The sequence below is a fragment of the Leishmania braziliensis genome, chromosome 19 (genome assembly GCF_000002845.2).
Source record: "Leishmania braziliensis MHOM/BR/75/M2904 complete genome, chromosome 19".
NCBI lineage: Eukaryota > Euglenozoa > Kinetoplastea > Trypanosomatida > Trypanosomatidae > Leishmania > Leishmania braziliensis.
The window spans coordinates 131,650-144,187 of NC_009311.2; the positions used below are offsets into that span (position 1 = coordinate 131,650).

General features: G+C 53.4%; 3 protein-coding genes across 3 annotated transcripts; all 3 read right to left on the minus strand.

Annotated features, from left to right (window-relative positions):
* Positions 1-4,250: 4,250 nt before the first annotated feature.
* On the minus strand, positions 4,251-5,474 carry LBRM_19_0490 (putative mitogen activated protein kinase; the record flags this gene model as incomplete). Its single annotated transcript, XM_001564095.1, has 1 exon — positions 4,251-5,474. The coding sequence occupies one exon, from the start codon at positions 5,472-5,474 to the stop codon at positions 4,251-4,253; it is 1,224 nt and encodes a 407-aa protein (XP_001564145.1).
* A 1,308-nt stretch (positions 5,475-6,782) lies between these two features.
* Positions 6,783-7,274, minus strand: LBRM_19_0500 (conserved hypothetical protein; the record flags this gene model as incomplete). The annotated part of the gene is made up of 1 exon (XM_001564096.1): positions 6,783-7,274. One exon carries the CDS (start codon positions 7,272-7,274, stop codon positions 6,783-6,785), a length of 492 nt encoding a protein of 163 aa, XP_001564146.1.
* A 2,837-nt stretch (positions 7,275-10,111) lies between these two features.
* On the minus strand, positions 10,112-11,077 carry LBRM_19_0510 (putative ADP/ATP translocase 1; the record flags this gene model as incomplete). Its single annotated transcript, XM_001564097.1, has 1 exon — positions 10,112-11,077. One exon carries the CDS (start codon positions 11,075-11,077, stop codon positions 10,112-10,114), a length of 966 nt encoding a protein of 321 aa, XP_001564147.1.
* Between the last annotated feature and the right edge of the window lie 1,461 nt (positions 11,078-12,538).

A 12,538-nucleotide genomic window follows, 5' to 3' on the forward strand; every position in this document is an offset into this window, starting at 1 on the left:
CGTCACACAACGACAAGAAAAAACGCAAGAGGGGGGAAAATATAATGATGATCGTGTGGCACGCCAGTACAAAACGATGGGTTCGCGAGATCACGATCAGGGGCACGTCTCCCTCCCCTCACTCGCTGTCTCTATCGTAGAAGGACACCAACTCGTGCTGGCAAAACTCCGAAGGACGAGAAAATCTCACAAGGCCAATCGAAACAACTGAAGAGGAATGTGAGAGGAGAAATAAAAGCTCACGAATAGAAAGCAGCGAAGCAATAAGAGATGAACGTAAGAAACAAGCTACGTGATGGTGCCCCTACCAACGATAAAGACCTCGCCCCAGTGAGAGCCTCACCCTTACGCTAAGGTCAGGGAGGAAAAGATGTACAGCAACAGAAGAGAAAACGAGAGAAGTTGAGATAGGGCGTGAGTGATTGGTGGTTAGTGGTGACGCAAGCCTTCTTCTATAGGCGCCATCGAAGGCCCCGTAAAAGCTAGAAAGAATGAGAAAGATAGGCAGCACCAACGCTTCGCTGCCGCTTCTCCCCTATCACCTCTCTTTGCGTTTTGTGCCTTTTGCAGCTGTACCAGCCACCAATGGGCGGATAACTTGTCCCCCCTCCCTCAGAGCTCCTTACAGGATCCCGTGGGCACACACGTACACGTAAAGACAAGCGAAAAGAAAAGGATGTCGTTGCTCACCCCCGTAATGTGTGTTCCCTTCAGGTATACCAGTGCAGTGGGGAACAGAAGGGCGCGCCTAGCAAGTAATGAGCGTTGAGTTCAGCAGAGGCGAGCAGGAGTGAGAAGACAGAGAGCAGAGAGAGAGAGAGACGAGAAGCACGCCGGTGCACTAGTTGCTTCACTCCTCGTTGTTGCTTGTTTGGACCTCCGTCGTCCTTACTTGCCTACAATTTGGGGGCCTTTCTTTTTTTAAATGATGTCGTGTTGGCGCACAGGCCAGTGCTCTGTCGCTGCTTGATTAGCACTTTTGCTGCCCTGTGTGATGTCCTCTCTCCTTCTGAGGAAAGCGAAAGCAACAGACTTTCCCCGTGATTGACTTATAAATAGCGAAAGAGACGCACCCTTCCTCTATTGCTTCCGAGCCGAGGGAAGGGGGAGAGTGGTAGTGTTGTATCCGCTGCTGGTCAGTGCGAAAGACGAAGGAGTCGATGGCGTGCAAAAGAGAGAGGCACAGACGGAGAGAGGTGGTGAAAGCGCAGTGGGAAAGCTAAAATTCGCGCACGGCAACCCCCATACGTAGGTGGAAGAGAAAACTTGGGTAACGTGAGCGCTCTCGACTCACAACCCCCTTTTCACCCGCTGACGACGGTGGGAGTGGTCATATGAGGCGGTGATGCACATTTCGCCTTGTCGCTTAAACCCCACCTTTTTCCTGACATCTCGAGTGTTCTGGCATGGAGGTGCCTGGAAGCAATACAAAACTCCGGAAAGAGCCGGGCACATCCGTGTCCATAACCCTTTGCTACACCTCTGCGCTGGCCCATGTGCGATGAAAAAGGGAACTTTTTAAAGCCCTCCTCCGGTACCACTATTGAGTCCATATTTTCGCTTCTCAACATATTCTCCGCGCACCGGTGGTGCAAGCGATTCCACAGCGTCGCCTCCCTTTTTGTTATCGCCTCTCGTTTTCTCTGCCCAAGTGTGCGCTGCCCACCCCGGTGTCCACATCTACTGCATCCGCCTCCCCGAGCCCACCATCCGAGCAGTAAAACTCTCCCTCCATTTCGTATCTCCTCCGCCATCGCCTTTGTACTCGCCTCGCTTACTGGCGCCACTCTTGGAAACCTACGTGAAGCAACGTGCCCCGAGGGAGAGCAAAGAGGAAAATGAAGAAAAAGAAGAGACACACACTCGACAGATGAAAAGGGAAGAGGTGCACGAACAAGTGGAACAGACAAGAGGTAGAGAGAAGCGGGGGGGGCGGGGAAACCACACAAACACAGAGCGGAAACGAGAAAGCAGCTGGCAGCGATGTCATGTGTCTCCTCAGCGTGTCCATCCTGCCATATAACAACAGTCACGCTCCGCTCTAGCGCCGGCCAGCCACAGGGTCGCCGACATCAGCAGCGATGCACCGCTCTGACCTCCCCGCGCCGTAGGCACTTGGCCCTGCCACCGCCAGACGTGGCGCAGCATCGGCAGGGATAGGGGAGCTGCCTGGCCGCACCACACAGAGTGGGCATTGGAACCCGATACCACGCACTGAGGTGTGCCCTCCCACCGTGATCAGGGACAAACCAATATTGCTCGAAAAAAAGGGAGGTCCGCGGGAACCCCTGGTCACCCTCGCAAGTACATACGACCCTGGACAACGACAAACTCGAAATTACAGCTCGGAAATGAACAAAGAAATATGAGATATAGCGTGCAACAGAGGAGGGGTAAAGATGAGCAGCTCGAGGGCAGACAAAGCAAGCGCAAAGGAGAACTGTGGAGGAAAGGACCATTGAAGTCGAGCGAGTAGACGGTGGGAAAGGACCTGGCATGGCATGAAGAAGAGGGAGAGAAACAAAAAAAAAGAGCAGCCAAGTCGAAGAAGCACACAGAAGAAAGGGGGGATTAACTGCGCCGGTCACCTCTTGATTTGCTCGAGTCGGCAGGTCTTGAACGCGGCCCTCGCGGAGAGCGCACTAGCGTTTCTGTGAGGCGACGAACAACAAGAGGGGTAATTTGTACGTATATCGCCTCTGCACACGTGTGTGCGCGCGTCTGCGTGTTTGCTCAGCCCGCACCGTTTTCCCTGTGACATCTGGCGCCATTGAAAGAAAACCGATAGAGTCCACATACGCACACCAGCACAAGCACCAGCACCAGCATGGTACTAATGCAGAAGACGAGAAGCCATACGCACACGGCTCACCGCATGCAGTGCTGCAGCAACAACAACAATGGCAGCACACTCATCGAGAAGAGGACACACACAAGAGAAGAGTTAAGGGAAATAAAGATGAGAAGAGGCCACTACATTACACACACGCACACACATGCACTCCGCGTGAGCAACATAAGCGAAAAGAGCAACGTTGTCGACCCCTGCGTCGTCATCACCATGAGCCATTTCTCTCAAACCACCACACCCACACACACGCACACAATCTTGCGAATTCATCGTCGTCTCTTTACCTTTCTGTTTTCACCTTTGCATAGCAGGTCACCATCTGAAGAGAACATATAATATATAATATATATACACAACGGAAGAGGCAGGGGAAGGAGAGAGCCAACGTTGAGGAACAACAAAGAACAAGTCGGTGTAAAGGGGGGAAGAGACAAGAGTTAAACTGGGAGAGGAGTGTAGCTTACATCGGAGTGAGCTCACAAAGAGATGCGCGCACCAGGTGGACATACATGAAACGAAGAAAAACAGCACAATGAAAGAGGAAAGCGGAGGAGTCGCTAAATAAAATAAAAATGAAAATCGTGGGCAGGACTAAAAGAATGGAGAAAAGAGATGAAGAAGCTGAAGGGGTGTAACGCTCTTTCAGGCCAGCCAGACGGGGGGAAGTGGTCGCACCCAAAAAGGCGCGAAGGCTCTGAGGTGTAAGGAGAAGGGGGTTGTACGTTTAGACAGACTAAGGGGTGCCGCAGTGAGCTACGAAGAAAGCAAGAGAGGAGGGGCCCGACAGCAGGAGACCTCTCCGAGTAGTCGTGGCGCGGCATATTGTAAAGGAAGAGAATCGACAAAAAAAAAGACCCGAGAAGAAAAGCGAAACACAAAACAGACGAACCGGGAGGCAGCAGCAGCAGAACCAAGAACTGCCACACCAGCTCGCACGCACAGACACAAACAGAGACATGGCACAAGAAGGAGACAGCGTCTTTTGCTCTCGTCTTTGATTCGTTGTTGGATGACTCTTCCAGTGAAAAACATTATCCGCATACCCACGCAGTACCCTGTCCCACCCCCCCATTCCCCTCCTCCTCCTGGTTCTCCCACAGGCACATGCACACACCTACGAAGACGCATGCGCGGCAGGACAGGGGAAGGAAGAAGAGGTGGAAATAAAACAAGAAGATCGCAAAGGAAAAAAAAAAAAACGAAAAGACGGTGATGGAGAAAAAGACAAGTGAGAGTGATGCAATGCCCACCACATCTCGACGAAGAACGGCGCGAGGGAGGTGGCGGGAGCCAGAGACAACCCAACCGCACGACACGCGTACACGAAAGAACTCAAATTTTGAGAGAAAAAAAGGATGAGCAGGGGAGAAAGGCGCACGTTTGCACAGAGGTGTGTCTCTCAGAAGTTAAACTCGTCGTCGCTGTCCGCCGTATTGGTGACGGAGATCTTGCGTTGCGCTGGCACAGAGCGGACTATATTGCTGCTATTCAGGTTGCCTTGGAGTGCACTACTGCCCGAAAATGGAGCAGAGGTACTGCTAACAGAGAGCGGACTGCGATTCCCCTGGTTGAAGAGATTAGCGTACTTAAAGAGGGACACATTCGAGGTTGTCGGTGGCGGGCTGCTGTTGCTGGTCAAGCCCACGTTCGAGATCGACTGCGAAGCACTCACGCCGCTAGAGGCAATTTGAAACGGGTTGTGTGGCTGGCCAGTCGCGATGCCAGCGTACAGCGCAGAACTGCCACCAATGCCAGTGAAATACGGGTGCTGCAGGCACTGCGTCGCGGTGAGCCGCTCTGCTGGGTTGAAGCGCAGCATCTGCTCCATCAGGTCCACGGCCGCCGGCGGTGCCGTAGTAAGGATCTGGCGCAGCGGTGTTGGCGCGACGGTTGGAAAGCGCATGTTCATACGGCGCGCTAGTTGATACCCCTCATCCCACTCATTGGGGGCCGGAGAGCCGAGCACGGAGCAAATCTTGAAGAGCTGGTCGCTCTCTGAAGTACCAGGAAAGAGGGGACGGCACAAGTAGAGCTCAGCGAAGATCACCGCACACGCCCAGATGTCTATAGGGGAGTTGTAGTGAGTGGAATGCAGCACAATCTCCGGCGCGCGGTACCACCGTGTCGACACGTACTCCGTGAACGGTGGACGGGAACGAATCTCCTTCGCGAGACCAAAGTCGGCGACTTTCACCACGTCGCCCGAGATGAGCAAGTTCTCTGGCTTGAGATCTCGGTGCATAAAGCCTGCCTTGTGAATCGCCTGCACGCCTAGCAACGTCTGGCACATGATGCTACGGATCTCCTTATCACTAAAGGCAATGGTGCCGCTCATCTGATCGGCGCGCTGGCGCTGAATTTGAAAGATGTTCTTTTCGCAGTACTCAAAAATTAGAAAAAGCTCCGTCTTCTCGCGCACCACTTCCTTCAGCTTCACCAGGTTGAGGTGCTGCACCTTGCGCAGCGACTGGATCTCACGCAGCTGCAGGCACTCCTCCCAACTGTGGAAGCGCTGCTTCATCTTCTTCACTGCCACTATTTCGCCAGTGCTTGTGTTTTGGGCTTTACTCACCGTGCCAAAGGAGCCGTCGCCCAGCTGGCCCATTACTGTGTAGCGCTCCATCCCTCCAAGCCTCAGAGCGGCGCGTCGGCAGTAGAGAGGGAGGACAAGACACCCCCTCCCATAAAAAAAAAAAAACGGAGACCAGAAGGCTATGCTGCTGTCGTGGGTAACATGCGTGTGTGAAAAAGGAAGTGAGGCGCAGATACACTCAATGAAGGCCGCGCACAAGTGTCCTGCGGAGTGGCCAATGAGTCGATCCGTGTGTGGGGAGGGAGGAGATGACACTGGGAGGGACTCTGTAGAAGGAGAAATGCAATAAAGGAAAAAAGCGTTGCAGTGACAAGCACGCAGACTCTCTCTCTCTGTGGATTTACACGGAGAGAGAGAAAAAAATAAATGTGCAGGACAGCAGAGGTATGATGCATCACAAACAAAACCAAAGGGAGAGAGCGGGTTGCGAAAGAAGTGAAATGGATGTGGTCCATCATGGGGAATGTCCAAAGCCAAGCGCACAGGAGAGCACGCACGCAGTCACGCATATGGCAAAAGGTTGCACGCGCTGTGTCGAGACCCTCCCTTTTCTCTCAACTTTTTTTTTGGGAGCCCTGCTGCCGCCTCTACCACTACACCGCGTATGCGCATCGATACCGCAGCTAAATCAAGCAGAGGATTATGGAGGGGGGAGGAAGTGCCGAGATCCTCAAACCTCTGCCTTTTCTCCTTTCGTACAAGCCACTTCGAGGACGAGACAGTCGTTTCGTTTTCCAGCACTCGAAACGACTCGCCAACACAAGCCCCCCTCCTCTCTTCGCACACACGCTCCCTCCCCCTCCACCAGGATTGCGCACGCACGCACGAGGCTGTAGGCAGATATTCTCGCTCGCCCTCAGAGAGAGAGATGCGAGCAACACAGAGATGAGAAGAGAAAAAGACCACAAAGAGAAAATGCAGAGGGAAGTGAAAGGCATCGATAGCGCGCCCGCGACTTTCGTTCTTTCATCATCCGTGCTCAAGATGATTGCTGAATTGTTTTCCCCTTTTGTTCCGTTCATGCGGAATATGCTGCGTACGCAGCTCGCTTTCTCGGTTTCGGCTCCTCGCTCAGGAAAAGCAAGACGCGCGCGCCAACACACATCAAGTGAGATTCAGAGTGACTCAATATAGACGGACGCTTCATATCTTCGCTCCCTCCAATCTGTCCTTTGTCCTTCTCCCTATTCGCTCCGCACCCATCCAGCCCAGCCCGCAAGCTAGAACCAGCTCATGCAGTGCGCAGTCACAGACACCCAGCAGGACGTCGCTGCAACGGAAGGTAGAAAAAAAAAGCGGGAGGAGGGAAGAAAAAAGACCACGTTTCGTTTCGCCCACCTACTCTTGAGGCTTCGGAGCAGGACGGCTCTTACCCATCGGCTCACCAGCCTTGGCGCCGCGCAAGTGTACGCCGAGCGCCTTCTCCATCTTCACAATAACGCGCTCCTCCTGCACCGCTTTGCCATTTTCATACTCGGCCACTACGGACACACGCTCAGAGATGCGCTGCGCGAGATCCTGCTGTGACCAATTCAGAGCCTGGCGCTCCTTCATGATGCGCACACGGAGGTGTGGGTCGACCTTCTTCACCTTTAGTGTCTCGTGGTCCTCGTCGAGCTTCTTCGCGTTCGCGCCAGCGCTGACGGCCTGCTGGTTGAAACGTTGATGCTCCTTCCGCTGTACCTCCACGCTTTGCCCGCTTTGCACAGCACGGTTTGCATCGCGCTCCGTCACCTTGCGAGGCTGCGTTGAGCTAGTGCCGCCGCGCTGTTGGAAGTTGAAGCGCTGCTCCTCCCAGTCCTGGCCTGTTAGAACAAATCCCCTCGGCATTCTCTTCTGTTCGTCTTTGATACAAATGGCTGTGTGTGTGTGTGTGTGCGTGTGTGTGCGTGTGTGTGCGCCGATACAAAAGTGCGAGGGCAAATGCAAAAATGAGGTGAAGGCGTCGATACTAAAAAAAAAAAAAAAACGTGCGTGTGGAAGCGGATGTGCGCGGTTATGTTCGCTTGCAAGTCGGGGTATTCTGAGGTGGGCCACGTGCGAGGGCGTGCAAGAGAAGACGAAGAAAAAAACCGACGTTGGGGCGAAAAAAAAGAAGGCGGGAGTGTCAAAGAAGAGTGAGTGAGTGAAAGGTGAAGGACGGGGGTGTGGGTCGGTGTCACATTGTGCGACTAAAACGGGTAACGCGCCTGTGCATCGAGAAGGAAAAGGTAACGGATCGGAGTGGAGAGGATTCTCAGACGGAGATGCCACGCACTAACCCCAGAATAACTGGAGATGCATGCGCTGCGAGAGAGAAAGGAACCACCACGGTGCCCTCCCGGGCACCTCCCTCCGCGTTGTCGTACTTTGGCACTCGCATGCTTCCGTTTTATCCGTCGAGCCAACGCACATCGTCAGAATCGATGCTTGATTGCCTATTTTGTTGTTGTTGCGGTATTTTTTCCTTCTCAGCTGTTGTTACTCTCAGTAATACTCAGCAAGAGAAAAACAGAAAGAGAAGAAGAGCACATGAATTGTGTGTGCATGTTTGTATTTGCGCTCAGTGACATCACGACTTGTGGGGGCAGTGGGGCAAGCGGAAGGAGTGGTGACTCCCTGCAGATGAAGAAGAAGCACAACACAAGAAAAAGAAGTGCAGGTCGCTGGTGATGAGAAAGAGACAGCAAAAACAAATACACGCACACACACTTTGTTCCTCTTCTCTTCTACTTCACTTTTTTTTTCGCGCCCCCATCGTGGTGCCCTCTTACTGTGGAGCCGTCCAACTATACTAAAGCGGGGAGAGAAGTAGGGGGGACCACTTTAATGGCGCACGCATGCCCATCGGAGAGGTGAGAAAGGGGGCCTCTGGGTGATAGAGAGAAGCGGCGAGGACGATGACAGAAGGGTAGGGAAACGAGGTAGAGGGAATTTGACTTAACGGTGACTTTTCCGTTTTCACTTGCTACAGTCTCTCATTCCTCTCCCTTCTGCAATACATAGAGGCGTACACATACACCCACGCAGACATTCGCACAGTTGCTGTGAAAGTACAAGAGATAGAATGGATGGAGGAGAGAGGTGAGCGCAGCCCCCCCCCCGCCCCTCGTTCCTTTCTTTCATGTGAAGAGGTAACGGCACGTGCACGTAAACATGGATGTGTGCGTCTTCCGGTGTGTACACACGTGTGTGATCGAGTGAGTGGTGGAGAGGAGGAGGGAGTAGGCGTGTGACGATGCGGTGTGTCCGCTTCGTTATTTTCACTTGTTCTGCGTGGAGTCGTGCCTTTTGGTTGGTTCAAGGCGGCTCCTCAGTGACGCTCAGAAGCTCTTCGAAAAGGGAAATAGGAAAGCAGAAAAATGAGGGGTGAGCAAGAGAGGCGCACAACGCAAAGACGCAAGAAGATATGAAAAAGAGAAAGCGAATCGAGCAACGAAAACTGCGGCGAGGAGAGAGAAAGGAGGAGATCTAATGAACGATGCGGCACGAAGAGGGATATGAAGACGAACACAGCCCTGCACCTTCAGGGAGGGAGAGGCGTAAGGGCGGCAAGCTACTCGCCACATAAACATACACACACCTATACAGACCAACACATTCCCTTGAATCCACACGTGAAGGCAAGCGCGGCCTCTGAACCCCCAGACACTCGCACGGGCGCCTACGCATATACATACACATGAATATACAGTACTACGCCAGCATCACATAAAAAAGCGCTAACCACACACACACACACGTGTATACTATGGAGTGGAAGCACGAACAGCCCTGCCACATGCACACGAACTCAGAAACGCACACGCTCAGGTAGGAGGGAGGGCGAGGGGGAGAGAATCACACGTGTAGGTCGGGAGTGGAAAACATCAACAGCACAAATTGAAAGAAAAAGGCTAACTGAGACGAAGACGGAAAACGAGTGCATTTTACGTTAACCAAACAAACTTCACGAACTCTTTTCGACGGCAGAGTTCAAAAGGAAAAAAAAAAAACGAGAAAAACAAATGCGGAGATAAGTGGCCGAGAGGAACAATACAGAGCGAGAATGGTAACTCCATCATCCAACACACACACACACACACACACACACACACCTACACATATATATATACGTGCATGTCTACCGCATTACGCTGCTTCAAGTGAGAGCCCACCCACGTACGAGACACCCCCGTACGTACACCCTTCTCCTCTCCCGCTACTTGACAAACACACAGCGCAGCCAACACCACCAGCTGCAACAACAGAAGCGTTCATCGGAGATGTGCGCGTAGGGGAATAGAGAGAGACGTGAGATGCGCACAGACTAGTGTGGCAACACACAACACCAAACACAACGGGAGTGCGCAGGTGCAAGAAAAAAAAAAACAACGTATACGCACACAGGTGCACATTCCTACCCAACACAAGACGGGGGAGCTAAGAAGCAAGAGAGGAAAGAGGGAGCCTCGGGTACTTCGCTACTCTGAATAAAAAGCAAGCGAAAAACAGATCAGTAGCCTATGAAGAACGTAGCCTCTCATTAGCGTGTACAACTAGTGAGTACCGGGGACGCACACGCAGAGGGCGGTGAGCCGATGTCAATCCGCATTGCCTTTGCCTACCCCATATCATCATTCAACGCCGTGAACGCCCAGAAGTTAGCTGAAATCATTACGTTATACAAATCTCAATGCGCTCACCTCCTAAACCCTATTGGCGCGAGCCTTGATGTAGTACGGCTTGATGGCATCAACACCAGACAACACCAGCGCACCAGCGATACCGCGCAGAATGTTCGCGCCAGCGCCGCGGAACAGCGACACCACGCCCTCGCTCTTCACGCAGTGCGTGAAGCATTCGAACGAGTTGCGGTAGTTCTTGCCGGTGCCGGACGTCATCATCATGCGACGGCGCACCGTGTCCAGCGGGTACGAAATCAGACCAGACACGATCGTCACAACCCAGCCCAGCATGAAGTTCACAATGAAGTTGTTCACCGGCAACATCGGCTGCAGCGTGTCGTACAGACCAAAGTAGAAGCCGCGGTACGCAACAATGCCCACACACGACACGCAGAAGCCGCGGTACAGACCCATCAGGCCGTCGCTCTTGAACGTCTTGATGTAGCAGTCCACCATGCCGTTATACTGGCGCTCGCCGCCCTTCTTCGAAGACTTCGTGTCGTTCGCGAGGCGCGTACGCACGTAGTCCAGTGAGTACACGAAGCACAGCGACACAGCGCCGGCAAGACCGCCGGACGCCATGTTGCCCATGAACCACTTCATGTAGCCGTCGCGGTCCTTCTTGTAGTTGAACATGCGCTTGAACTGGTCCTTGAAGGCGAAGTTCAGCGCCTGCGTCGGGAAGTAGCGGATCACGTTCGACAGGTTGCCGCGCCACAGCGAGTACAGGCCCTCCGTCTTCATCGTGCGCGTCAGGCAGTTCACCACGCCGGTGTACGGGCGGTCCAGCGTGCCCTGCTTGATCATCTCGCCCTGGTTCTGCACCAGCAGCTTCACACGCTCGATTGGCGCCGCAGCCGTCTTGGCAGCACCAGCGGCAACACCGCTGATCATGAACTCCTCCCAGAAGCCGAGCTTCGGCATACTCTGGTGCGCCTTATTCGGCGCGGGCGCTGCGGCAGCGGGGGCGGTGTTGTTGGCAGACATTTTTTGGTTGCTGTCGTGAACACGTGCCTTCACAGGTGTATAGTTAAACAAGTGAAAAAAAAAGCGGTAGGCGGAAGAGGTGAGTGAAAGAGGTGAAGTGGAGAGGAGCTCTATATGGCGGTGGGAGTGAAGAGTGGCGACGCGCGCGTGCGTGGGAGAGTGGATTTGTCGATCGGTCAGAAAGCGAGAGAACAGCAGAGGAGGATGAGTCTACGGAAGAGTGAATGCAACGAGGTGATCAAGAGGGAGAGACAGTGAAGCAGGCGCGTAGCTGTTGTGACGAAGACTCATCCGCTATGCTGCACTGAAACCTCGGCAGGAAAAAAAAGGAAAACGATAATGAAAAGGTACATCCAGCACTTATCGAAGAGGGAAAACACCGCCATCAGCGCAGCCAAAGTGGGGGTTAAGAGCAAAGTGCTGTTCTTCCGAATGGCTAAAGAAGAACGCGGATACGCATTACTTTGAGTTTCCTTTGAGTTCCGCTTTTCTTTGTGTGTATGGGTGTGTGCGCGTGTTTTTTTGGGGGGAGGGAGGGGGGAGTTAGTTGCATCCACGGCAGAGGCACAGCCCAGGATCTGCGTCAGCGACCACGGACTTGTTTCTAGCAAGTACTCAACTCCACCTCAACAACGGCGTGAAGTGTTCAAGCGAGCTTACAGACACGCATACCGACAGTTACGCAAAGTTGCCCTTCTTTACAGTCCATCGACAACAAGGGAGCCAGCGAGCTGACATAGACCGGTGTAGCGGACACTTTCAGCGCATGTTGATGTGTACCTGCCATGTTCACGCCTCTCCCTCTCCCTCGTTGATGGCACAGTCCATGCGAAGAGCACAAGAATAATTGCGGCAGCGCGAGAAGAAACGACGCAAGAAAAGAAAAAACGGCAAACGATATTCGAGCCGAAGGGAGTCGAGAAGAAATACAAAGAGACGACGGCGGTGGTGTGGAGAAGGGGGTTGGGGGAGTCCTAAGAAGGAAGGCAACGATATCCTCGCCAGCAAACGTGGAGACTCGTGCACGTTTTTGTGCAGAAATAACACCGCGGCTGGTTGAAGAGCACAACAACGAATCGAAAGAGGAAGAGATGGTTGTCGTTCACAGGCGCAGTTTTCTCAGCGTGTCCATCCTGCCATATAACAACAGTCACGCTCCGCTCTAGCGCCGGCCAGCCACAGGGTCGCCGACATCAGCGGCGATGCACCGCTCTGACCTCCCCGCGCCGTAGGCACTTGGCCCTGCCACCGCCAGACGTGGCGCAGCATCGGCAGGGATAAGGGAGCTGCCTGGCCGCACCACACAGAGTGGGCACTGGAAACCGATACCACGCACTGAGGTGTGCCCTCTCCTCGTCATCAAAGCTGCTTAGAGGTGCGGAAAGAGATTTTTTAGAGTTCATTGAGGGTGCGCCGTGAACTGTCGTGTGGGTGAATTCTAGTACAGTGGCGTTCTGTCCT